Here is a 27,675-nt window from a genome sequence, read left to right as displayed (position 1 = left end):
TACTCAAAAGTATCCTACTGTGGGCCATAAATTATACGGTCCCCTTTCCCTGCATGTAAAAGCTCAGAGGGCTCCAAGAGTCTTAAAATCCCGTTTTCCAGTCCCGTGGCTTTTTTTTTCCTAAGTGTGTCCCGCGAACCAGATGGCTTCTGATTGACCCCGATACATTAGGTTAAGGCCTGGAGTTCCAACCGTCCGCCTGAGTTCAAGCCCCTTTCCTGGTGCGTTTCTGCCTAAGCCAGAGGACTGGAACCTCCTGAGGAAGTTGAGAATAATTGGGGAGGGGGCGCTACGAGAAGAGGACCCGCGCAGCCAAGCCCTCTGGCTGGGAGCCAGGAGCGCCTTCCTGAGCTCTGGGTGCAGGGGGTTTCACTTGGCCACCAAGGCCCTCTGGACACTGCCCTGGGAGGGGAAGAATTAGCGGTTAACTTTGGTCTGTGTCGAAAGGTGCCTTCAGCTGGTCGGTCTTCTGCTGAAAATACTCAAAGCCAGGGGCGGGGGTGTGAGGGGGCAGGCGGTTGGCAGGAGGACGGTCACACCAACTAAAAGCTAGCGACTGAGTTGTTTTTAAATGGGGAGAAGGGTGTTGGAAAAAGATAATGAAACTAATTTTTTCAACTCCATGCGGCACCACTGATGCTAGCCCATCCTTCCACAGGATGAGTGAAGCTCCTCGCTCAGCGCAACATCTGAGCAGCGGTGGCCTATGCTCAGGAGATGCCTGGCTTTCTGGGAAAAAGTGCCAGGAAGATGAACTAGGTACGAAGAAGTACACTAGGCACTGCTGGGAGGTGCGTGGGGTAGACGGGTGGGTAGCTGCGGCCCGGTGACTCCCGCCCCGCCGCTGGCAGCGGGGCGCGCAGTCCCTCGCCCCCACCCCAGCCCCGGGCCGCGGAAGGATATTGCACTTTGTTTACCTCGCCGGGGCTGAGCCAGCAGCGGAGCGGCCAGCGCCCGCGCCCCGGGCCGGGAGCTGCAATGGCAGTGGCAGCGGCCCGCGGGCGCCTGGAGCCGCCCGGGGACTGGCAGCGGCGAGGCTGATTGATGGGCGTCCGGCTCAATGAGGGGGGCCCGGGCGGGGGCGGGGCGGGGCCGGCTCTGGGCTGAGCCAGTCGCGGTGCCGCGGGGGGGGGGCGGAGGCTCCGTGGAAATGTGTCGGTGACATTGAATGGGGAGACCGAGCGCGAGCGAGGCGCGCGCGCGCACACACGCGCACACACGGCCCCGCTCGCTCCGAGATCCCCGGCCACGTAAGTAACTATTAATACCGCCTCGCCGGGAGATGCGGGCGTGCTGAGCTCGGGGATTGGCCTCGGGCACCGTCGGCCATCCCCTTCAATTTTAAATACACATTCCTGTTACCTCTGGAGGCAGGGGAAGAAAAAAATAAAAGAAGAAGAAGAAATCCCGTCAGGCAATTTGTTTTAGGGTAGGGGGAGACGGAGTGGTTGCAAATTATTCCAAGGCAAGATCCAGTTATCCAGCGGGAAAGGAACGCCACGGGTTGGCTGGGCTGGGGGCGCATCCCCTTCCAGCACCCGGAGGATCCCCAGAAGCTTGTGCCGGGGAAATCGGAGACCACTGATCTGCCCTCGTCCCTGCCCGCGCTTCTCGCTTTATTCGGAGGACGATCTGGAGCGCGAGCGAGCGGCGACAGCATGAGCCTGTGCTGACCTCCGCCCGGCGGGCCAAGCCCTGGGCTTTGTCGCGGTACCTGCGCCCGGCCCGCGCCGCAACTCTGCCTAGCTTTTGCAATCTTTTGTTGGCGGCGCTGACCGCTCTAAGTTAAATGCTCCCTTGCTATTTTTTTTTTTTTTTCGTCTGTTTGTTTAAATTTTGGAGAGCTCTACGATCTTGGAAAAGCCTCAGACGCCATCTACAGTTAAAACGTAGGTAACTACCCTCTTCGGCACCCCCCCTTCCACGCCCCCCACCCTTTCCACCAAAAAAGGGGGTGCAGCGCGGATTCTGTCTGCCGTGCGGCGCGAGCCGGTAGACCCGTGCTTATTTCCTTTTTCTTTTTGTTTGGTTTCTAACGCGTTGAGACCAAGCCGCCGCCGTGCGCTCCCCGAAGACTGCACAAACTACAGCAGGGCTCCACCGCCCGGTCTGCGATTCGGAAGCCTGCGTGGGGATCGCTTCGGGAGACCGGCGCTGCAGCTCCCCACCTTAGCAATCCGGTTACTCGTCTAAAGCCACGTTGGAAAAAGAGAGAGAAACTAAAAGTGCGGAGATTCTGCAAATCGCTGGCTGCTTTGGGGTAACAAAAGGACACGAGCTGCTGCCGACCGAGTACCCTCGGGGGCTGGGCTCGGAGCGGACGAGGTGCCCGGCGGCGCCCATTTGGGGGCTTCTAACTCTTTTTCCAGGTAGCCCCCTTCCCGTCCCCTCCTCTCTCGTTCCTTTTTAAAATCCGTGGCACGGAGGCGCCTGCAGCCGCTCTCGCCAGCGACTCATCTCTCCAGCGGGTTTTTTGTTTGTCGAGTGCGATCCCCACACTCATGAACATACACAGGTCTACCCCCATCACAATAGCAAGATATGGGAGATCGCGGAACAAAACCCAAGATTTCGAAGAGTTGTCGTCTATAAGGTCCGCCGAGCCCAGCCAGAGTTTCAGCCCGAACCTCGGCTCTCCGAGCCCGCCGGAGACTCCGAACTTGTCGCATTGCGTTTCTTGCATCGGGAAATACTTATTGTTGGAACCTCTGGAGGGAGACCACGTTTTTCGTGCCGTGCATCTGCACAGTGGAGAGGAGCTGGTGTGCAAGGTAAAAAGGCCCGGGTTTGGTTTTGCTTTTTGTCTTTTAAAAAGATTCCCCGGCCGTTTGGAGGGGGCCAGTGGGGGCGGGAGGTCTCAAGCTTTGGAGTCTGGGGGAGGGAGATTCGCGGGGTAATTATCTATGGCCTCATTAAATGGGTTTATTTATTTATTTGTTCACGTTCGACTTGTTGCGAAGTTTTTAGAGCGTTGCAGACAATGGGGCGGGCTGCGGCGGGGGCGTTTTGGGGAGAGCCCGAGGCGGGGAGGGCGGCGGGACTGCGCGGGGGCCACGGACACGCGTGCTCCCAAGGGCTCGTGCAGCTCTTCTGCGCGACGCGGGGTCCCGCTGCCCAGGGGATCTCTCCCTGTGTCTAGCCCCCTCCCCTTCCGACCTGGAGTAGGGAATCCCCCGCTAATTTTAAGGCTCTGATGACTTGCTTCCTTTCGCAGCCATTGTTCTTAGCAGCGTGCAGGTGTTAAACCTTTGTTCCGAAGGTGCCCTTTCAAAGAGACGCACAAAGGTGTCCCCTCTGGCTGAGCCGAAGGGCCCAGCGCGGGGAAGGAGTTTACAAAGAGCTTTCTTCTGCCTGGAGCCTTGAAAGGAGGGTTGGGGGTGGAAATCAAAGCCGCCGGCGCACCTTTGGGTGTAGGAAATAGTGAATCCTTTGGGTCTTTCTCTCATTTCCAGACTTCCGTGCCTGACCTCCCCTCACCCCCCGCCGCCCTCCCACCCAAACACATATCTTTACCTGTACCGTTTAGAGGCCAGCGTTTGGATCGCCAGGGGGATCGCAGTGCTAATAGAGAGATGGGCACTTAAGTCTCTTTTTTGTCTTTGACTCTCAACAGTGACTGGTTTGTGTATGTGTGAATGTGTCCATGTGTCTTTGTGTGCACCCACAGGGCTCCAGACAAGGGGATGAGCAGGGGAATAGCCGCCAAAAAAACCAAAAAATGAATACAGTAGAACATACTGCTACCCAGGAATCGTACATAGATCAAGAATTCATTGTGGCTTAATTTTAGATTTGCTCAGTGTTGTTTTCTTCCTGGGGGGGGGGAAGGGGGAGCAGGAGTGAGGACCCCTGCTGTCTTTGAAATGGGCACTCTGCACAGCTGTCCTACGAATAATGCACCACACTTTTACCATTAACCACAGACTGCTTTGTGGGCTTGCTTTATTTCATTGTAAAAAATAGGTTTTGTGGAGGTCTGCAGTCAGTTTTGCAATTGTTTGGTTCAGACCTCAGGGGAAAATCAGAGCCTCTAAGTATTGCTCTCTGCTTGTACTGAACATTTGGTATTTTGCATCTTCTCCAAGTTACTGAGACCCAGAGCAACTGTGCCTGGTTAACCAAAATTCAGTAGGCTATTCAGAGCCAGATTGAATTCTCAGAAGACCTACAACCTTGCACAATGAGGTAGTCATCCTTTGAAATGAATGAATTCCACAGAGCTGCCACTCTCCTATGAAATATGCACAATCACCCAGCAGTGAGTGTTTTCGCTCCTTTTGCTCAACTTTGGTACCGCATTTTATTATTTTTCAAAGGCTGGAGACGCTCTTAAGTAAAGGGACTCTGCCGCCAAATTCTGCAGGAGCGTCTTGCTGTTATTTCTTTGTTTAAAGGCAGAGGTGACTCTGGCCCCTATTCTTTCTCCCTTCAGATTCTTCAAGCCATATTTCACTTTGGGCTGACCTTACAATGTCATTTGTAGACTTGCTCTCTGGCCTGAAACTGTACTTAATCTGCTGGTTTAGTTATTGCAAAGATTGAATCAGCCCCTCACCAATTACTGTGTGGCTGCAAGTGGATTTAAGTGCAGTATCATTGTTCTGCTTGACAGAGGTCATCCCTTTAAGACACAGCAGCTTCTGTTTTCCTGCCTCTTCACCAGAGGTGATGTGAGTGACTTATGCAAGCGGAGTTGTGTACATCCTAGGAAGCTCCAAGTGGCTTTTTAAGGCTGCTTCTATGAACCACCTTCAGATATATATTATGGACTTTTAGCTTTTTGCAAGGCTCAGTGAAATGTGCACATTGAATCAAGTGCCTTTTGATGTCTTAGAATATAGAGTTCTTGGCTTGTAGCTCTGTGTTGATTGACCCAAGAAAAAAGTCCTTGCAAAAACAGATCAAATGTAAAGATGCCACTTATTATAGAGGACTGCATAGAGAATTCTACTGGAGACTGTTTGGGCGGTGGGGGGAGGGAGATCCGAGGGTCCTTTAACCAAAATAATCAAGCCTGTTTATTGTCTCCATGTGCCTACTTTAAGCTAGGTAGATGAAGGAAGGGAGCCTCGGGGAGTCTTTAGCTTACTGTTTTCATGGAAATGCTGGTAGCTACTGTGCAGGTTGACATAATTACTATCTTGGCAGAATGGGCACTTTTTTTTTTTTTGCAAATGCTATTAATGATGGCCTAATCTTACTGCCTTATCTGAACTGTCACATTATATAACTAAGGCTCCAAATTAAACATTTAAAAGAGGCTGGCAACCAGGCTTATGGCTTGATTTTGCACTTGAAAGTGATGGTTTAAATACCAATCCAAGCCCATAAATGCCTGTTATAGCTACTAATAAAAGTTTGGTTCTTACCCATTTGGGAAAACATAAGTACTTGCTTTATTTTTCATCCTCTGTCCACCATCTTGGAATTTGGTCTCTTCTACAAAGGGTATGGCTACGTTTTGAAGCTGCCATGAATATGTTTTTTTTTTTTTAATTTCTACATCCATTCAGTTTTTCAGCAGTGGGGCAGGATAATAGACTAAAGGTGCTGAGCAAAAATCACCTTATATTTTTAAAAAATGCAACTTGGAACAGGAAGTATATTATAAATAATCATCATTCCCTGAGCACTGGCGACAGAGCCTGCAGCCTGGTGCTTCAGAACACATCACCCCTGTTATATAACGCAGAGTGTTTACATTAGCCACTGCAAGGCGTTTATGACTTTCTGTGAAATTTTTGAGGCTTTCCCGATTTCTGCTGCCTGCAGTCTGGGTGTTAAAGCTGACTCAAGCATTTCAGATTCCTAATTGAACAGACCTCTGAGGTCACTGCTGGTAGGTCATCATTTGGCTGTATCAGGGTGATTTGTGGTCTCTGGAGATGTTGAAGCGTTCATTCTTAAATTCTAGGTTATAGTGGCAGCAGCTGTACTGCTTTCCTGAGATGCCTCATTATGGTTCATTCAGAACGTTCCTTTGCTTCCTCACCCAGGGTTAGTACCAGCCTCCCGAGGTTCTTACTATCCCCGTTTGACTCACAAGTTCTTTGGTTTTTGAAGCTAAGAGTGACTTAGCACATGGATTCTTAAATGGCAGCCTGTGTTCCTGGATGGGTTTCGGAAGGCCTGTGACTCTCTTTAAAACTAATCCGACATTGTGCATGCATTTGAGAATGGGCATTGTCAGCTAAGAGGGGACAGAGCTTTTATCGGATTCTCCTGTGGGATCCGGACCCAACAAGGTTCATTCTTAAATTCTAGGTTATAGTGGCAGCAGCTGTACTGCTTTCCTGAGATGCCTCATTATGGTTCATTCAGAACGTTCCTTTGCTTCCTCACCCAGGGTTAGTACCAGCCTCCCGAGGTTCTTACTATCCCCGTTTGACTCACAAGTTCTTTGGTTTTTGAAGCTAAGAGTGACTTAGCACATGGATTCTTAAATGGCAGCCTGTGTTCCTGGATGGGTTTCGGAAGGCCTGTGACTCTCTTTAAAACTAATCCGACATTGTGCATGCATTTGAGAATGGGCATTGTCAGCTAAGAGGGGACAGAGCTTTTATCGGATTCTCCTGTGGGATCCGGACCCAACAAGGTTAACAGTGTTCTAAATCCAGGTCTTCAGTTTATGAGGAGGAGGGGGCCCTGCATGCTTTCTCCATCTCATCCAGATTATCGATGGCCGAGCCAGGATTAGAGCCTTGTTTGGGGATTTCTAGGCCGGTGTTTTCCCCATCACACTGCGAAATGATGATCCAGGAGACTGTGTTCTAACTAATGAAAAAGAGATTGAAGAAGCAAAATGATGGCAACCTGGTAACGTGAAGTGTATTGTTGTTAGAGCTTTCCTGGCATTAGCTGCTTTCCAGCGAAGCACCCCACGCCTGCCCCTCGCTCATGCAGGCGCAGAATAGAGTCATCGCGCCCACATCCCCAGGCAGATAGTAAAACCACATTCCAAACCCAGGGATTTGTCTTCCTGATTTAGTGGAGGTCTGGAAATGAATGAGAGCTTTTTCTTTTAACCTCAAAAATTCTCTGTGGTGTTAATTCCTGTTAGGTCTGTTTCAAAAAGGTATTGAGAGTGGATTTTCTTTTTAAACAGCCCCACAATGAGGTGGCATTTCGCAGGCTACTTTTGATTCATAGCAAATCATTGCATAACGGATTCATTGAGCTAGATCTCAGTGGAGGGAATCGAGAAAGAAGCCAGTGGGCTTCCTATTAGGAAGGACTGTGTCCGGTTCCCAGCTCTGCCACTGGGGGCTTGATTCGACTTGTTCTCCGAGCCTCAATTTCCATATCTGTAAAATGAAGATATTGAATTAGATAACCATTAGGCAAAGTCTAGACATGTAATCTCTTAATTGCCAATATGCAGCATAATGCTATACAGCACAGTTGTGTAACTCAAAATATGCTGTATACAATTGGTGTAGTTGTATAGTGTTGATGTACGTTTTTGTTCTATTTTTTTTTTTAAAGTAAATAAGATGTTGTCTTTTTGTCTTGGGGTGGGTCACTTTCTTTCCAATTTTGCTTTAGTTCTGTAAAGAGAGACGACTGGGATAAAGAGAAAAAAATAATAAAATTTACCATTTGTGTACTGTATTCCATCTTGCAAAGCACTTTTACCGTTATTTTCTTGTATAATCCTCCCAACAGTGTGAGTCAAATATCATTTGCCCATTTTACACGTGAGGATTTGGAGACTCAGAGAGGTCAAGTGACTTATTGAGTGCCACACAGCTAGCTGGTAGGAGGCAGGGCCAGTGTGGTCTGGGCCCAGGTTCAGCACACTTGCTGTTGTCTCAAGAGCCTGTATCTGTGGGAGGTATCTGAATTCTGTGATTTGGTTGTATAGAGGCACCTCTGACTCTTGGTCTTGTTAATCCCGCCCTAGGTGTTTGATATCAGCTGCTACCAGGAGTCTCTGGCCCCGTGCTTTTGCCTGTCTGCCCACAGCAACATCAACCAAATCACCGAGATTATCCTGGGGGAGACCAAAGCCTACGTGTTCTTTGAGCGAAGCTATGGGGACATGCATTCCTTCGTCCGAACCTGCAAGAAGCTGAGGGAGGAGGAGGCAGCCAGACTCTTCTACCAGATCGCCTCGGCGGTGGCCCACTGCCACGACGGGGGGCTGGTGCTGCGGGACCTCAAGCTGCGGAAATTCATCTTTAAGGACGAGGAAAGGTGAGTGGCATTCCTGTCCAGACCCGTGACCTCTAACAGGCTGCTCAGGGCAGCTTCCTTGAAAGGTCGGAGCAGACATTTTTTGCTGCTTGTTGTCCAGGGGAGGGGGAGGAAGCATGGAAGGACAAGGGAGGTGAATATTGCAGTGTTTTAAGAGTCTTTGGAAAACACATCGCCACTGCTCTAGAGGTGCTATCAAATGCTCAAAGGACAGGTGCCAGGATATTCTGTGACCCCATAATTATTTTTGTTTTGGTGTCGTGAACTCTGAAAGTGCAAGCCTGTGTGGCATTTTCACCGTGATTAAGACAGGATTTTGAAAAGCCTACCTTCAGAACCCTCAGTGCCTGGCATCTGTCATTTATAATTCATTCATGCATTCACTCATTCCGTAGATATTTCCTAAGTATATATGTGTGTTAATCACAACTCTCAGTACTGTGAATATCAAGAAGCATTAGCTAATCAGCTGACCTATAAAGGGAGTGTTACAGGCTCCAAATGAAGGTATGTGCTGGGTCAGTTGGGAACTGGGGGCTGGGATGTCAGTCCTAACTAGGACTTGGAGAGTCAAGAATGTTTTTATGGGAGACGTGATTTTGGAGCCAAGACTTGAAAGATGAATATGTTACAGGCAATGTGGGAAGGACCAGCGTTCCAGGTGAGGAGACTGCCAATGCAAATGCCTGGCAGTGTGAAGCTCTTGGTTATTTTAGGAGACAGCTGGACAGGATGTTGGGCATCTGGGTTCTATTCCTGGTTCTTCCATTAACTCGTTACATTCTATTTAGCAGACCCCACTGGGGCCCTGCTTTCTCCTCCAGCTGACTTTAATTGTAAAAACTCTTTCAAGCCACTTTTTTCTTTTTAAGAATGTGCTTTTTTAGAGGAGTGGAGGCAACTGATTTATATTCATTGCTGACTATTCCAAGAATTGTTCTGGAGTTTCTGCGTGCATGATGTCATGGAATTCTCATGACTGCCTTGGGCATCCTCATCCCCTACTAGGAAAGTGGTTAATGAAGTGGGGGGTCCATTGTCACAAAGCTGTTAAGGACCATCTGATTAGAAGGCTAGCTCACGTCATTCATTCACTCCCTCAGCAAGCATCTGGAGCACCTTTTATGTGTCTGGCAGAGATCTCGCTCTCAAACCTTTCTGCCTGCCAGTGAGTTTGCATCTATCCCAGTGGCCTGTGATATTTTTAGGCTGTTGCTTATAGAAGTCTGATGGCATCCAAATGAGAGAGATCTGGTGGTGTGTGCTTTGGTTTTTTCATCTTCATGGTTTGAGCTAATTGGAAGTAAATGTCTGGGAAGCCTTTGGGGATTAGCAAAGGTGAAGGGCCCAGATGGAATAATTGCAGGAGCGTCTATAATCCAGCTGAGTATACAGAGTGCAGAGAGCCACCGGGCTTCCTAGACCCATGGGCATTGGTTGTTGCTCCATATTTTTACCCATAAAGGGGGATCCTAGGCATCTGTAGCAGCTGATATCTTGGTCTTTGATCGTGGATGGCTTTTATGTTTATTAACAAACTGAAGGAAGGGGGCTATTCTAAGATGTAGAGTGTGGGGCGATGCTTGCCTTCTCTTTTCTTCAGCTCAGACGCTTCTGCCCTCGGAGCCCAGAGACCAGGTCCTTATCCTGGTTGTGCCTTTAGTACCCTCTGTGACCTTAGATTGGTCCCTTCCCCAGCCTTAAGTTCCTCCTCCTTGTATTGTCCTGGCTCTAAGGTCTCTGAATTATAACATTCAGGGCTGTGCTTCTTTGAATATTCTCATTTGGAAGATAAAGACGTATCCGACCCCCAACAGAATACTGACAAAGGTACCCTCTTTGTTCCTCTGTGTTCCACCTTTCGTGGAGATCTAGTAACTGTAACTACAAAAATAAGAGGTAAGATTTGGTAATCTCTGTAAGGTTCTACTATGAGATTATCGTTTAACTTCATTCTCTCTACAAATTGGAGAGGTGAGTATTAGCCTGTCCATTCTATAGATGAGGGCTCCGAAGTGCAGCACGGTGAAGTCTCAAAGTTACAGACAGGAAAGAGCAGAAGTAAAGACAAGATCTCTATTAAGTCAGCTCTCGAGAAATCCATTTGCCTGACAGAGAGTGAGGACAGTGAATGCTGTCTCTCACGGGGATCCGAGGTTTAAAGCATCGTTCTTGATTGTGTCTCTTTGGAGAGGAATCTCAGGCGTCAGCGAGTATGTGGTTGGCCCATCCAGCGATAGCACATGCATGGTAAATACATAATTGTGAAGTGAGTCAGAGTAGGGTGGACATCTGCAGGTCGCAGAACATGGGGGCAGGAGTGGACTCTGGAGGGTCCATGCTTCAATCCTCTCATTTTGCTGCCAGGAAGCAGATCCCCAGAGGTGAGGCTGCTTACCCAATACCCACAGTTGGCTGGAAGCAAATAAGGGGCTGAGTCAGACCTCACATTCGCTGTTGAGGGCTTTTTCTCCAGGCCGGGCCTGTCCTTCATGAGAAGATGGGTAAGAGTGCCCAGGAGCACCTCGTGGCAAAGCCAAAGTCCTTGATGTCCCAGGGCCTAGGGAAGACATTCCGAGATGTGAGAAGCTTCCAGCATGAGGACCGTGGGTCTCTGGCGTTCAGTCTGGAGTTATGTTTTACTTTTACAAAAGAGCATGACCCTTTCTAGAAAGAACTAGAAAGAAGTATCCCATGTGAGTGTGAAACCAGAACAGTTCACTGGAGCAAACATATCAAAGCTAAGTCCTTTTCCATTTTAAGGAGGATTTTCCATCTGGAAAAGAAAACATAAGTAGTAGGGAGCTGGTCATCATCCATCCCCGGCAGGTCTGAGAGCACCTGAGTCCGTGCCTCCCTGCTGTCCCGAGAGACCATGAGGGAGGTGGATAACCCCCATCTGATTGGTGAGGTGACAGCCACACAAGAGTTAAGTGACCTTGCTCAAGGTCACCCAGCTAGTCTGCGGGTGGCGCTAGCCTGGAAACTCTATCATTTCACTCCAGAGCTCTTTCTTTGCCCTGTACCACGCTGAGGTCCCAGTGGACTTGCCGTTCTGAACATGACAAGTGTCTCTGTCTGGGCAGCTCTGAGAAGGTCGCTTCCATTTTCAAGGACATTCTAAATGTTCTCATCAGTAGCTGATAGGGACTTTTTTTTTCACCCGACTATCAACTTTTTCTAAAAGGGGAATAATGCCTAGTAGCCTTTTTTCTTCTTGTTGTTGTTTTGGTTTTTAACCTCTTGATTTCTGAGTGTGAGACTGGTTTTGTCACTCAACACATTTCTCCCTCTGTGTTTCCAGCAGCCCCTGAGTTCACGGTGGAGTCTCTCTTTGTTGTTCTGCGCAGTGGCCTGCATGGAGCACCTTGCTGGTGTTTCCTGAGGGGACCAGGAGTCAGGGTCCCTGGGATCTCACTCGGGCCATGCTGCTGGCAGCCCTCACCTTCAATCCTAATCAATAGGTATTTCAATAGGACTAAAGCTTCCCCCTCTCCTGACATCACTGAAAGTGTGAAGAAATGATGGATTGAATTTGAAAGGCTTTTGAAAGTTAAAGCTTGGAGTCTGTGTCTGTTTTTTGACCCTTTATGCATTGGTCCTATGGGGGAAAAACAGAGGAGACTTTGAGAAGTAGTACGGCTTTATTAAGCTTCAGATCACCTCTTTGAACATCAGTCTTCTCTGTCTCCAGGATGTGCTTCTTGTTCCTTGACGATCTTAAAAGTGGTTGAAGGGGAAAGTATTACGCAGTGAAATTGGCTGAGCCCCACCTGGTTCAGAATGAGACCTGCCTGTGGACTGACTCCTTATGCACAGATTTGCAGTTCAGGACCATCTGTAGCTCCGAGTCCATGGCCATCCATGAAAGCATTCTGAGTGGAAGTGTCAGCGCCCTAAGTCATTTCCCACGAGTAGCTTTGCAGACACTCTACACAGATGACACACAGCCTTACGTTAGACCCAACGCCAGTGTGCCTTCTGCCTCTGTGTTGGATTAGAAGCACCTCAGATTCTCCTGCTTCTGTTTCTTCTCTTTAATTTTTATTTAGATTCTAGATTCAAATTCTGGTTCTACCATCCATTAGCTACCTGATCCTGGATAAGCCACTTAATGCTTCTGAGCTGCAGTTTCCTCAAAGCAGGAATAATAATTGCATCCCTGTAGGGTGGTTGTGAAAGTTAAATGAGATGCTTCTGTGACTCATGGGGCAGGGCAGGCATTCATTAACTGACAGCTGATCGTAGAGTCATTGATCAAACAGTACCATTACGGGTGAACAGTTCCCAGGGCTCTGTAAATTCATGGAGAATGTGGTCCATCTCTTTGGCAGCCATTTCCATGAAGAGTGGAGCCCTTGCGATGTAAGAGATTTAAGCCACATCCTCTTCTCTCTTTTGTTTAATTATAATTACCGAATCAGTGTTAGCAGGGCAACTGACAGGTCAAGTGCATGTGGTGTGGAACCAGTGGCTCAGAAAGGCCAGAAGGTTGACAAGATGTATACAAGGGATCCCACCCCACTGAGCCTGGATCGGCCACTGTGTTTCTGCCCTGTGCTGCTGCTTCTCCTCCGTTCCTTGGGCTGTTTTTTGTAGGGCAGAGCCTCAGTTCTTTTGTTTGCGTTTTGAGGAAGTTAAACCCGCACGCTGATTGAACTCGCCCTGGACACACCCTTTGCATCCACAGTTCCTGTAGTAAAATCTGAGATGCTCTGTGCGAGTAGGAGGGGCCCCCTGTGGGTTGGGGCCCTGAATCTGATAGTAGGCAGTGCCCAAATCCCCAAAGGGCGTGCCCATGTCCTCCATCCTCCCTCGCCCTGCTGTGGTACTAGAGGGATCTGCCTGGTCAGCCCGTTCTTTGAGGCCCGTGTTTCAGTCTGAGCCTCTAAGGGAAGGCCTGCTCTCGGGAGAAGGCCGGTTATTCCCCTGTAGAGTCAGAGTCGATGTCTGAATTCCAGTTCCTGCTCCTGCGCTTAATAGTAAACTTGACCTTGACAATTACCTAACCTCTTCTGCCCAGATTACATCTGTGAAGTGGAGATAACAAGAAGACTTTCTTCATGGAATTAAATGAATTAATGCAGGTGAACCCAATCCTTGGCACACGCTGTCCTTCACCTCCTCTGCACTTAGTGTCTGGCGCTCTGGGTGACACGGAGCCAGCTCGCTGACTCAGGATGTGAAGAGCACTTTAAGCTGGTGCAACCTTGGGCTGCAGTCGGGGCTGCCTAAAGAAAGTGGGTGGGCCATCGTTCCTACAGCACTCCCTGTTTCGCCAGCCTAATTTCTCTTCTCCCTGGGGACAAGGCTTCTTGCCACCTCCGACTCCCCGCCCCCAGTCGCAGTTCACTATTGATATTTCATTGCACAGAAATACCCCATGTGAACTGAGAAACACGCCTCTGTATGTGTTTCTTCTTTGGTTAGAAGATCTTTATCTCTTGACGTCACCGGTTTCATTTCCTCTGCTGTGTGGAAGCCAGTCAGGGCCTGCTCCTGCAGGAGGGAAGCTGGGACCCTTTGTAGGAACCCAGAGGCCGTGGGGCCTTCATTGTAACAAATGCCATCTGCGCAGGCACCAGACCTGTGCTCCTGGTCCGGGAGGCCTCTTCCCTCCCACGCCAGCCAAGGGTAGCGCTCTCGTTCTCAGGTGCTAGCCTCTAGTTTGGCTCTTCCTTTAGATCTTCAGGGTGTTCCCGCCTCTGTTGAAGCTTCAGTATCTAACAAAGTGCAGAGGGCAGGTAAGGGAGCCCTGGAGACCAGACGCTGCTTTCCTTCATTAATAGTGATTTACATTATCTTAAGTTGTAGACTCACCGTATTTTAGGGAAATACCTTACCTTTTTGCTTTGAAGGAGACAGAGCTCCTGGAATCCCCTTGTTACTGTTGACTGCTGTTATGTACCTCAGGCACTGCCAACCTTTGGGGAAGGCTCACCTTCCCCCCTTTCTCCCCAGGATGGGTAAGTGCCCCCCCCGCCATAGCACCCACCCTCGCCTCTGCCACAGTGTGTCTCCCCTCTATTCTAATTGCCCGTGTGTGCGTCTCGAGGCTGACGTCATTTCCTGCTGGACTGGGGGCTTCTTGGGGACAGAGGCTGTCTCTCATGTTCATTGCTCCCGGAACATGGTGGGCATAGAATGAGTGAAAATCTCTCTTCTTGATTGGGAGCAGCTCAGATTGGATTCTAATGATGGAATGAGAGAAATGGGGATAAGTACAGATCATTAGCATCTAGCTCATTGCCCAGAATGGGAGCCTGAAAGGCTAAAACGTATGATTCTCCCCTGAAGACACCTTTTCAAAGAGAACTATCTTCAAACTTCCACATCAAGTGGGAAATTAACCCATCATTCCCATATTGATTTAATGATTTATGCAAAAGTGACATTTATTTAAGGTACTGTTATCAATATCGGGGGTGGGATGTAATTTCATTTATGAAAGGCTTCTCCAATTACAGTGAGAGAGGAGAGCTTCCTCAGGGTTCTGTGCTTAGAAATAGACTCGATAGTAGGTATTCCTCAGCGGGATTTCTGGCCAAGATGGTTACTGTTTACATTTAATAAATTAGCTGATGGGCTGGACTGGGGCCCCCGACAAACGGAGCTGAGGGCACAGCACGAGATTTTTGATTCCTCTACTTGGCCGTTTGACCTTGGCCTGCCTTCTCGGATGTGGGTTGGAGGTAATGAACTGAAATATCCAGCACAGGGCCTGGCGCACTGCAGGGACTTCAAAAGACGGCTGTCGTGACTGCTCTCGGTCATCATCTGAAGGCTCTGAGCCTCATAACCCAACAGCCTGGAGATCCATGTATTCGCTCAACACATATTTATTGAGCACTTATCACGTACTGGGCACTATTCTGGGTGCTACAGTTATTGCAGTGCCAGATGAGACTCCAGCTGTGCCCTCGTGGGACTTACATTTTAGTGAGTCCAAATCATACCAGGCCCTGTTCTAACTACAACACTTTAACTAATTTAATTCTAATTAAATACTATATTTAAATTAAGCAATTTAAACCCGATAAGAAAGTTAAGTTATCACCGTTTTACAGATGAGGCAATTGAGGCTTAGGGTCTTGCAGCTCATCAGTGGCAGACCTGGGGTTTGTACCCCAGGATTAACATTGCAATTCCTAAGCAGAATCATGCCTAAATGCCCTAAACTCTAGAAGCGTGTTGGAGCTGGGGACATCTTAGACATGGGAGTCACACTGTCTTGCAAACATTTACTAAGCACCTACTCTGCACTATGCACAGTGCTAGCTATCGGGGGTGCAAGAATCAATACTGGAGAGTCCTTGCCTAATGGAAGACACAGGGTAGTGGTTATTTACATATAACAGAGGAAGGGTGTGGGTTAGAGAGCAATCTGGGGGCAGGAAGAGAATATTCCAACAGTGAGGTGGGTGTAGAGAGTGATTGCATCAGGGTGGAGATGGGATCCTTCAGGCGGTTGGTCTGAGTGATGTAGGGGGAAAGGGTGGGGGTCCAGAAAGTTCGAGCAAAAGCCAAGAGTGAGCTGTGGGTAGGGAGGGATGTTCTGCCGGAGGGCACCGTGGGGGCACAGAGATGAGGTTGAAGAGGAAAGCAGGGGTCTAGGGCCTTGGATATGTGCCCATGACCTTGAACTTGACCTGAAATCCAGGAGGAGGCATTGAAGCTGTCTTCTAGACAGGGCAGGGACTGAGCCAGTTGTGATTCTGGAAGTGTGTGTGAAGGAGGGACTGGGGATGGGCATCAGCTTCAGGATGCTGAGGCTGAACCAGGAGCGAGGCAGTGGGATTTGGGGGGACAGGTAAGAGGGGGACTTAAACCCAAACCTTTTATCTTTACAGATAAAGAAATTGGGAGGAAAGGTCCTTCCCCAGAGTCCTATACTGTGTTAATGGCATGGTGGAGAGCAGAGCCCAGGTTTTCTGACTCCCTAAACTTCTTCAGTATGCGTCTGGGCCATCTGGGGGGAGCCCCAGTTCTGACTCTCTGCAAAGTGCAGCATCCCTGTCTGGCCCAATGTGTGGACTGACTGCTCACAGTGCTCCCTGGGTTGGTGAGGTCAGAGAGACTGACCTGAGCCCTGCTCCCACCCACCAATGGGGCATGGATAGGAATGTTCTGGACCCTGAATTGGCCTAAGCAGCGAGGCAGGAGCAGCACCTTGGGGTGCTGGGAGGATCAGGGCTGGATCGAGCCTTGAGCAGTAGATTGCCTGCACAGGCTTTTCTGAGAGGCCGAATAGATGGATGATTGATTTGGGGTCGGGGGATCCTTTGGGAGCCAGGTCTAAATGCAGGGGAGCAAGAAGTGAATGGAGAATTGATGAGGAGTCAGAGCTGCATCGTCTTTCTGGGGTTTCCCTGTCTGTTCCTATGGAGTCGGCAGGCTGCACTGTGTGGTGTCTTTCTGCAATGGGAAGGCGAGTTGGGGGTAGAATGGCTTCCCCATCCTCCCCGTGGCCATGATGAGTCAGGGCGCGAATGTGTAGAGGCTGTGCAGGCTTTTCCATCGCAGCTGGGCACATCGAGTAACCTTTCCTAGCAAGTTACTTCATCTTTCTAAACTGCAGTGTTCTTGTACATGCAGACCAGTGCAGGAGCCCCCACCTCCCACAATGGGTGGTGGTGTAAGGTAGTGAGAGGGTGTACCACCTTGTTGAACTAACCAGCCCCTCCTCTGTGTCCCCCTCCCTATAGACTCTTCTCACCCTGCCCTGAAACGTTTCCCTTACTGGTTTACCTGCTGCCCTCCCTGCTCATTTGTGAGCAATTTGACCTAGGTGTTGGGTCTGTTCACTGAATCTACAGGACCTGGTGCAATGGTGGCTCTCAGAGGTGACTGCTAGAAAGATCTATGCACATAGGAAACAGAGAATTAAAGGAGTGACGATTTATTTGGCAGAGGTCAGTGGTCTGTGGTGTCCCAGAGGTGGCTGCCAGGTCAGGGGTCCCAGATGGGACCCTTGCTTGCACAACTGGACTGGCAGCCAAGGGTAGCTTCGCAGTGGAGCAGAGCAAGGCCAGACCTGGCTGCAGCTGACCTTTCTCACTTGACCCTAGGCCTGCTTGGACCCACCCCACAGAATGGCCTTCAGTGACTTCTCTGGATTCCACTGACCTTAGGCCACCGGACTTCCCGTCCTGGCCAGGCCCACTTCGTCTGGCTGAACTCCCAGCCTGGCCCCACCCTGGCCCACCCTGTCCTGATCTCTTCTTTCCCAGATCCCAGGGCGATGTTTAAAGGTTTAAAAGCAAAGCTTGCTTTGCTTGAGTAGGCCATTTTTGATACTTTGGATGGAGCACTCTATTTGGAGGTTGACTTGCTAGGTGACTTTGGACAAGTCACAGCCACTCCCGGTACCTCAGTTTCTTCATCCCGTAAATGGGCAGGTCCAGCCACCTCTATCCACCTCATGAGCTACAGCAATTAGATCATATATGTGATGGTTTGGTATGTGATCTAGTGCTGAATAAACCTGGGGCCATATTTGTCTGCATAAACCTAGGGTTTCCCTTTAAAACTGTCTCTTTCAGTAAGTCTGTGATGTTGGTGCCAGGATGTTTTTCAAGAGGGTGCTACTGTCAGAATCATCCTGATGTGGATTCCAGCTCAGTTGTTTTTAGTTACCCTATTTATGACCTAGGACATTTAATTCTCTGAGTCTCCGTTTCCTGATTTGTTAGGAAGTGTGCACCTCTCATAAATATGTGGCTTTCAGTTTTGTTATGAGAAATAGAGATGTAGACTGAAAATCCCAGCCTCTAGTAGATGCTTAATTCATGGTTGGTATTGTTATTGTTACTCTAATTGTTATTATTATGATTATGAGGATGTCATATAGGAAGTGTTGCAATCTTTATAGCTTAAGAATTAAAAAAACTTAAAATCGGGAATTTTGAAGCTAGAAGAGCCCTTTTCAGGCCGTGTAGCCATTTGTTGTCTTTTTACAGAAGGGAAACTGAGGCTGAAAAAGCCTGTGGTCACACTGCCCCTTCAACTTAGTGGCCCACAGGGAGCCACTCAAGCCAAAGGTGGGTGGGACATCGGGGCTTTCAAGGCCAGCACAGCTCCATGGAGGCAGCGAGTGGAACCGCATCCTGCTGGTTCTGGCTTCCTCGCCTGGCTCGGGATCCGATGACACGAGGCCTGGCACTGGGCTGGGCCGGCACCGAGGACACAGGCTGCCCCCGTGTAGCCTTGTTCATTCACAGGTCGAGAGCACAGCAGGCTGTTCCCTGCCTCTGCCAGGGACGGCTTGCAAAATGCACGCAGGGATGCAGCTTCTCCGCCAAATTAATCCTGCCCTGGGCTCGTGTCTCTTTCCTCCGAGAAGCTGCAGGAGATAACCACTGTCATTTACAGCTTTTTGGTGACAAAAATCTCCACGACCTCCTTGTCACTTTTGGGAATCTCTATTCTTCATGGACCATCCTAGACCTGCCACCTCCACAAAGCCCATCCTGATTACCTTAGTCAGCACTGAATAAAGTGAGTAGGAGTGAGCTGGACATATATTTGGGGAAGAACATTCCAGGCCAGGGGGAAAAAATTGCAAAGGACCCGGGGAGGAACATGGGCACAGAATTCATGTCCACTTGGATCTGGATCTGCCTGAGATCCGCCTGTCTTCCCTGCTGGGCTCCAGGGTTGAGAGTGGGGCCTTATCGTCATCGTAAGATCAGTGCGAGTTGCCACCAGTTTTTGCACATCTATTATGCTGGGCTCTTCCACAGATACCATGTTTGCATTGTTTCATTTAATCCTTACAAAACCCAGAAGGTGCATGTTACTTGTCACGCCTGTCTCCCCAGTGCCTAGTTGAAGTGCCCAAATGATTAGTGGGACATTTGAATAACTAGGACCACTGATGCTCCTGTTAATTTTTATGAAAATTTGATTCCTTTGTCTGGAAACTCATAATCCCCAGTGTTGAGGGGACATCAGAAGTTGGAAGCCTGTTCGTTTATGTCCCCCTGTTCTGACATGTGGGGGTGCTCTGCCAGACACTCCTACACGCACTCTTGAGAGGAGTGCAGTGGCCCCCATTCCCCGAGGGGAAGCCAAGCCCCAGAGACCTTCCGAGGGTCCCTGCAGTTGTGTAGCGAGTCTGCAGGGACTGGAGTCCCCGACGTGTATGCACCCTGCAAGGTCCTTGTGTAAGGACGTAATCCAGACTGCCTGCCTCGACCCTTGCCTAGGAGTGATGTAAACAAGTTCAGGATGTTCCCAGAAGCCGGCGAGGTCAGAAGAATGCCTGCGAGCTCTACGTTTCCTCCCCATCTTTTTCTGGGCTTCTCTTTCCCTTCTCCTCTCCCTTGCCTGAGATGCTTGTGCCCCTGTATGGAAGGAGCGGGCTCCTGCGCCAAAGGCCAGCTCTCCCTGTCACTGGGCATGTGTGCCGCCCACTCTGACGGAGAGGTGTTGACTGAGCCTTCCTGGGTGTGGTTTCCTCCTCAGGTGCTTGGGTGGGGGCAGGCCTGAGGGAAAGGCCAGAGAAAGGTGAGCATTCAGCCCCCACCCAGCCTCACTAACGCCGAGCTTACGTACCCTCTGTGAGCATTAGGCTCAGCGTCCACATAAAGGAATGGTCATTCCTGCCTTGGAAGTAGATTTTATGACCTTTAAAGAGGAAATATATGTAAACACCTAGCATACGTTTAGGTCCATGGATGACGTTTGATATTTGGTACTTAGCAATTTTCAGAGCCAGAAAATTTCAACACTCTGGTTTCAGCACTCTGAACTGGCCTGGTTTCTGTGTCGCTGCCCTGTTACCGCACACACTGAACCAGATGTGATCAGCAGATCCAGACCTCCCCCACCGAGATCCCAGCTTCTGGAGGGAGGAGGATGAAGCAGCAGATGGGTGAGCTCTGGGGCAGCCGAACTGCAGCATGTGGAATGGTCTTTTTATTTCAGTCTCCAATTCATTAGATATTTGCAAAGCTGCTGAGTCCTAGTCTTGAGGTCTTGAGGTGGGGGAGGAGAGAGGTGAACTCCAGTGAGGGGGTTAAGTGACAAGGTAGAGCCCTTAGCCATTTTCTTTTCTTGCTTTTTACTTTTTTTTTTTTGAGGAAGATTGGTCCTGAGCTAACATCTATTGCCAATCTTCCTCTTTGTTTTTCTTTTTTCTCCCCAAAGCCCCAGTACATAGTTGTATATCATAGTCGTAGAGTTGTACGTCTTCTCTGTGGGATGCCGCCTCAGCATGGCTTGATGAACAATGAGTAGGTCTGCACCCAGGATCTGAAGGGGCGAACCCCAGGCCGCTGAAACAGAACATGCAAACTTAACCGCTACACCACCAGGCCAGCCTCCCTTACCCATTTTCTAAGGCCCTTTTCCACGGCCTGGAGAAGGCTTCCAGGAAGAGGCGTTAGGTGGCAAGTAGGGTCACTGCTGTCTGGAGGTGGAAGGGTGGGATGTAACCGGGTGAAAGAGAGAGTCAGAATCTAGGGTTGTCGCTTGGAAGGGATAAGAATGAAAAAGGGCTTTAGATTTGGCTTAGCATGAAGAGCTTGAGGTGGTGAAGTCTGTCCCCTGAAGGGGCTGGATCACATCTGCCTCCTGCCCTCTGCCCTCTGCCCTCACCCGACAGGTGCCTGAGGCATTATAACTTACAAAGCCTGTCCTCCATAGATCTTCACTGGCCTCCACTTGATCCTGGCCAGGTAGGCAGACCAGGGGCCCTTGTTCCTTTGCAGGTGAGCACACTGAAGCTCCGAGGGGTTAAAAGTGTGACTGTGCTTTTGCTCTTGGATTGAGTGTCTGCTTGGTGCCGGGGACTGGTCCAAGTGCTGGAGATAGGGCAGCAAACACTGGTGTGTTCTTAACATACAGAGTGGCCTCAGCCACCTGCTCACGAGCTCCTGGAGGTGAGGAATGAGGCGATCACCGTGAAATGACCACCGGAATGATACATAGAGTAAAAATGCACAACTGTAGAAATATACATGTGTGGTATTCCAGGTGGTAATAAGGCGGTAGTGAGTACTGGGGGTGGAGGCGCTGCTTTATATAGGATAGTCAGGCAAGGCCTCTTTAATGTAGTTCATTTGAGCAGAGACCTGAAAAAAGTGAGCTCTGTACGGATCTGGGGGAAGAGCATTGCAGGTAGGGGGCTGGGGGGACCATGTGCAAAGGCCCCAGGAAGCACTGTAGTCAGTCAGTGTATCTGAGGAACAGTGAAGAGGCTGGAATGGAGGGACGGAGTGTGGCTGAAGACGTGGCTGTGAGGCCGTGGTGGTCCCCCTGCAGCCATGATGGAGATGTCAGCCCCCGCTTAGATGAGCTGAGACACCACTGGAAGGTTTTGCAGAGGAACCCAACCCCAAACCTGAATCCTCTGATTCCAGGTCTTGTACCCTTTCACTGGATCCGTCCCTGTCACACAGATGGGAGGGCTCATTCTTTTTATTGTTTCCACTGCTGTAATTATTACCATAGCTACTCCACTGCCAAGACAGTGAACTTGGAGATGAGGAGTCTGGCTGGCTCCTGAAGCTAGGCAGGAGCTGCTGCTGTGGGGGGCAGAGGAAGCCGTTGAGAGAACCCTCTTGTGCCTGCGGTTTGCCCCTCCCCTCCGCCCTGTGGGTTTCACCGCCTTTCCGCCAATCTCGGAACATCTAGCGAGGCTGGTGTGGGTCAGCTCCACCTGCCACCTAAGATTAGAAAAAGCAAAAGGAAGAAAGAGATTTGTTTTTAATCAGCTCAATTCCAGATTAGCACATCTAGACCCTTCCTATTTTTATAGATCACTAGCTCTAGGGGGAGGAAAAGAACGTGTATACTATGGATTATAGCAGAATATGGGTGAACAAATGAAAAAGACGTGTTGCTATATATTACAGAATCCCAGAATGTTAAAACTGGCAGAGAATTTAAGACTGTCTCATCCAGATGGATGCATAACAGTGTGAATGTTCTTAATGCTGCTGAACGGTACACTTAAAAATGGTTCAGATAGTATATTTTATCTTAGGTATACTTTACCACACACAAAACATTAAAATTAAAAAGAAAAAAAAGACTGCCTTGTTCAACACTCCTCTTTAAGGCTGAGAAACTGAGAAGTTGAGTGACTCACCCACAGCCACACAGCAGGTGAGAGATGTAGTCTGGCCTGGAAACAGCTCTCCTAGCTCCCAGCCCAGCACCTTTTCCAGTGACCACAATCATTTCTTGCTCATTGATGGAAATGAGTACAAGGAAGTTGTTACTTCTTGGTCTTTGGAACTCCTGATATCCAATCATGAGATCTTAGAATCAATGGAGGATTTCATCAGACCTTTTGCTATAGAGAGCTCCTAGCCACTCTCCTTTGATTGATTGGAGCCTCGCCTCCCTTCTGTAGCTCTCTGAGTAGCTGTGGTGATCGCCCCAAAAGGCTGGGACCTGCAGTTGGAAGGAGGAAGAGAAACAGCAGTGAATGGACCTGAGTCATAAGCTGTGACTTGGGCTAAAGCCTCACTGTGGATTTCCCAGCACTTTCCTCTTGCCCGCTTGTTCGAGTCACAACACCTTGGGGCCATCGGGATGGATGCGTTGATGTGCACTTTTGAGATAAGGAACCAACCAATGGATGGTTCGGTTGGTTGGTGGATGATACGGACCTTGTTGTTGCCCTCCACGAGGTCCTAACCCTCAAGCCCCTGCTCCATGTCCTGTGTCACCTTCATGGCAAGCCTTCATCAGTGTGATAGAATGGGATTAACTGAGTTTATGGGGCCTGAGAATGACTGGAACTCGGCAGTGGGAGTGTTCTGGCTGGGAGAATAGGAGGAGGGTTTCAGTTTTAAGCACTGAATGGTAGTAATTCCCAACTTTCCACCCAAAGAATGGCAGGGCAGGGAAACAGGAATTCTCAGGGGGCCCCTGGGCTAAGGAGAGAAACTGGGCCAGGAGCTTTGGGTGCTGGGTGGGGACAGCCATCAGTCTAGATCAAGTCACTTCATGTCCTGGTCCTCAACTCTGTTTACTGGAAATTAGGTATAGTTAATGGTAAGAATTCAACTCATTTCCAAAATTATTTACTGAGCGCCTACTTTATTTTATACCCAATGATGATATCATTCCTACCCTGTAAAGGTGAGTGCTAGGTTCCAGGGACTCAGAGTTTAATGTGGGATTCTTCCACCTCTGTTCTTCCAGCGCACCCAGGAAAGTCCTACATTCCCATCAGACAGCTCAGTGGTCCTTAAATGGCAGGAAGTTGGGGACAAGGTGATGAGTTTGAGAAGGATCTTGGCCTCAGGCTATTATTCATTCACACACACCCCCACGCACACACACATACACACACACACACACACACACGTGAGAAGTCAGAATCACAGATATGGTGGCACAGGTAGAGGATATAGGTAACCTAAGTCAGATAAGTAGCAGGTCAAGGATTAGGCCCTGGGAGGGTGATGGGCATGATAGGAGGCAACTTCAACAGAAAATCTTGGAAAGAAGATGGTCTTGCTATGAGGATGTCGGCTTTGGAAGGACTAGGTAATGGGAAATTCGCTCCTGCTTGAACATTCCCTGGCTCTGCCTCTGTCCTAACCAGAGGCTCCTTGATACAGTGGAAGGAGCAACACAGTTGACTTAGGAAGAAGTGGGGTCAAGTCTTCTGTCTGTCCTAGCTAAAAGGCTTAGGGCAAGTTACTCAAACTCTCTGAGCCTGAGTGTTCTTGTCTGTAAGATGGGATAGTAAAATCCTCCATGTCTAATAAAAGCAGTGTTGTGAAACCAAAATACAGTTGAGTCATGTGAAAGGTCCTTGCAGCCTATGTTCTATCATGTTATCCAGAAGCTGTGGGCAGAGCTTCTGTGAGCCTCCCAGTTGGTTGGATCTGCGTTAAAATCCCATGAATCGCTATCATTACTCAGGAGTGACTTTGAGAAAATTAGTTAGTCTCTTATTCCCTTCCTCCTAAGACAGGGGGTGATAATTCTGTTATTTATGATCTGTTTACTTGCTGAAAGCTTGAGTTCCCCAGTGGATCGTAAGCTTCATGCAAAGTTCTTGTTAGTCCTGTTCACTCCTGGGTCCCCAGCTCTGGAATAGCGTCTGGAACCTAGAAGGTGCTCAGTCAGTAATGGTTAGTTGGTCGAGTGAACGAATGAATCAATGAATGAGTGAGGAGTTGTTGGAAACGTCATAGCAGGAGCTGTGATACAGTGATGGGATTCCTGTGTCTCAGAGCACCCTTAGGAGCTCATGTCTTCTTCCCTTCCTTGCAGGACTCGGGTCAAGCTGGAAAGCTTGGAAGATGCCTACATTCTGCGGGGAGATGATGACTCCCTCTCCGACAAGCACGGCTGCCCGGCCTACGTGAGCCCAGAGATCTTGAACACCAGTGGCAGCTACTCTGGCAAAGCGGCCGACGTGTGGAGCCTGGGAGTGATGCTGTACACCATGTTGGTAGGGCGGTACCCTTTCCATGACATTGAGCCCAGTTCCCTCTTCAGCAAGATCCGGCGTGGCCAGTTCAACATTCCAGAGACTCTGTCGCCCAAGGCCAAGTGCCTCATCCGAAGCATCCTGCGGCGGGAGCCCTCAGAGCGGCTGACCTCGCAGGAAATTCTGGACCATCCTTGGTTTTCTACAGATTTTAGTGTCTCGAATTCAGGATATGGTGCTAAGGAGGTGTCTGATCAGCTGGTGCCGGATGTCAACATGGAAGAGAACTTGGACCCTTTCTTTAACTGAGCTCACGCCCCACCGAGACTTAGCAGGTACCAGGAGCGAGAGAGGGCAACGGAAAGGACTTCTTCCCGGGAACACGTATCGCCTGACTTGGTAGCAAGGAGGACACTGACACTCACAAGTTTGTTGATTCAAAGAAGGAAAACCTTCAAGGAGCTGACTGAACATGTAGCATGGGGCAAGAGATGTGGGATGGGGGTTGGGCTCTGGGGTTGGGTCAGATGGCCGGGAGCCCCCTGGGGCTTCTCTTCCCTGACGTAGCCCCCGGAGCCCACCCCTGTCAGTCGAGCTGCTTCCGCCTACCCCACTTTTCATTTTGTTCAAAAACTAGTTGTAGATCCTGACAGAATCAAAACTCTCTGCCTCAAACACACATCTTGGCATCGCACTGTTAGCATTTACTTCTTGTCATGATTCAGGGAAGGTACAATTGGCCAAGGATTTTTTTTTTTTTTCTTTTTAAACAAGCCAACCACCTAGCTGATCATTAATGGGATTCACTTAAAAAAAATTCGGTGCACACAGACTGACATGAAACCTGGGTGCTAAACTAAAAGAAAATAAAAGTCCAGTTTGTGTCTCTTAATCATACTCTTCAACTCATTTCTTCTAAATCAACTCTTTAATCTCCTGGTCAGGAAATGACATGTTAATGCTTTGCTCCCTGAAGGGGAAAAAAAATCTGTCCTTTAACAAGCTATTCTGTTTTGTGTCCATTGGTTTGTGGCAGGAAGCTATTAGAAGTCAGACTTCCAGATGCATTACTGCTATCATAGTTTAAAGGAAAAAAGAGAAGAAGAAAGGAAAAGAGAAATTCAACTCCTTAACTTTTTCTTTTGAACGATGAGGGTTGCATGACAGGCATTCCTCTGCTGAGATGGTAGCAATGGTGTAAGATAGTGGGAAGCTCTTGGAGTCTGAAGCTTTGCAACACTCTGATCTCAACTCAACATTTGTCTTTGTTTTATTGGAAACTAGTGAAACAAAGCAGGTTGTCCCACGTGTATAAAATACAGGGCAGCTATTTAGTTTTCTTTACAAAGAATGATCCTTTTGGCTTGGAAGGCCCTCTGGTTTGGACAAAAACCCTCAGTAGAGGCAAGTGGGAAGGAAAATAAGCTGAAAACTAGGTTGATATAAATAAAAACAGCTCTCTATCCCAATACGCACCTTTGTATTGTCAAGAACTCTTCTATTTATTAAGGAAAATGTCACATTGTGATGTATTAAGCCAGTAGTTCAATTACGGGTTGACTTGGGATGACATGTTACATGCTGTAGTTAACATTTATATATTTTTTTCTTGTTTGAGTATCTCTGTCCCTGAAATAACCTCTTATTTGGCTTTTCTAGATAGCTTTATTTGATTTCGCGTGGCAAATGTTTTTTATGACGGCTTTTCTATGGCTGTATGATACAGAACTCTTTTGGCATAAATATTTGTGTTTCCAGTACCTCAGTTGTTTGGATTTACTGCCTGTATACGTTTTGTGAAATGGTCCTGTTTTTGGGTAGGTAACATGTGGACGCTAGTGTGTAAATGTTACTTGAATCTGTGCTTCATTAGTCTGTGGCATGTATGTGCAGACCTTGGATGCTCTACGCCTGCTCAGCAGGAGCGGCCTTCCCCTTCCTAGGAGGGTGGCTTAACCGTTCATAGTCAGGAGACAAGGCGGCCATGGATTTGCCCTTGATTCTATTTTGCTAATGGAAGATTTAAGGAGAGAGGTTTTTTTACATTCTGAAGACGGTGCTGTGTCAAGAAGAACCTGTTTTTCTTCCCTCTCCCCTATTTTTTAAGAACCCTGTAGGAGGAAAGATGGGTGACATGCATGGTGGGAATCTATGGCCTCTGGTGCTTTGTCCTGTATTTGGTTTAATGTTTTTGTCCTAATCTCTTCAATCAATAAAATTGTGCGTATTTAACTAAAGTTCTGGGGTCTGGCAAGTGATGACTTTCCACCTGTGGTTTGGGGCCACCGCACACCAGCCAGGAACTCATCCGCTCTCTTAGGGCTTCACTCTTTTCGGGTGAACCACTACTACTTTTTACGCAAAGCAAAAACTACCTTCTGTTGTGTTTCGGCATAGGCTGGCCGCTTTAAGTGGAATATCTCACTGGATTAATCGTCACCACTGCCTTCAGAGGTGTGAATTATGTTCCTATAACAGATTAGGAAATAAGCCCAGAAAGATGCACAACTTGTCTGAAGTTAGACCACCTGTAACTGATAGAGTCGGTAATGGACCCCAAGTCTGTTGAACCCCGAAGCTTGGTACTTTTTCTATGATGTTAGAGCCCAGAGAGTCTCAGAGTGAGTGTAATAATAGCTCTGGAGTAGCCAGGCTTACCTCGGACTCAGATAATCCAGGCTTCCACACAATTCCCAGGGAAAACCAGCATCTGCTACAAACGTGATTGGAAACCTCCAAGGAGGAGATCACCCAACTCCCAGACACTAATGTCCTCCCGGCAGCCTTTCTCTCAATCAGATCCACAGAGCATCAGAGCTAGGAGGGCTCTTTGGGCAGTCCCACCCATTGTGCACCTCATTTGACAGAAGTGACTACAGCCCAGAGAGAGTCAGTTCAATCCTGAAATGTTTAGTAAGTGCCACCTCTGTCATTTCAGTGCAGGCTGGGGAAACAGATGAAGTCAGTGGGCAGAGTTGAGTGGTGGGGTAAACACAGATTCACGGAAGCCTGTAGGATGGGCACCCCACCTGTCTAAGTCTGTCACGAGGTGTCAGGGAAGGGGCAGCAGCTGAATC

General features: G+C 48.8%; 1 protein-coding gene across 1 annotated transcript; it reads left to right on the top strand.

Annotated features, from left to right (window-relative positions):
* Positions 1-1,182: 1,182 nt before the first annotated feature.
* On the top strand, positions 1,183-26,835 carry TRIB2 (tribbles pseudokinase 2). The gene is made up of 3 exons (XM_004436484.2): positions 1,183-2,771; positions 7,904-8,196; positions 24,439-26,835. The coding sequence occupies exons 1-3, from the start codon at positions 2,502-2,504 to the stop codon at positions 24,905-24,907; spliced, it is 1,032 nt and encodes a 343-aa protein (XP_004436541.1). The 5' UTR covers positions 1,183-2,501; the 3' UTR covers positions 24,908-26,835.
* The last annotated feature ends 840 nt before the right edge of the window (positions 26,836-27,675 follow it).

This window comes from Ceratotherium simum, chromosome 11 (genome assembly GCF_057802395.1).
Source record: "Ceratotherium simum simum isolate JZ-2026a chromosome 11, ASM5780239v1, whole genome shotgun sequence".
NCBI classification, from domain to species: domain Eukaryota; kingdom Metazoa; phylum Chordata; class Mammalia; order Perissodactyla; family Rhinocerotidae; genus Ceratotherium; species Ceratotherium simum.
This window is presented reverse-complemented; position numbering and strand designations above follow the sequence as displayed.

Bases quoted from the DNA above. Each gene is read 5' to 3' on its own strand.
- TRIB2 (XM_004436484.2), top strand. From the start codon at position 2,502: ATGAACATACACAGGTCTACCCCCATCACAATAGCAAGATATGGGAGA. The intron at 2,772-7,903 runs GTAAAAAGGCCC...ATCCCGCCCTAG, and splicing joins GAGAGGAGCTGGTGTGCAAG to GTGTTTGATATCAGCTGCTA. The intron at 8,197-24,438 runs GTGAGTGGCATT...CCTTCCTTGCAG, and splicing joins ATCTTTAAGGACGAGGAAAG to GACTCGGGTCAAGCTGGAAA.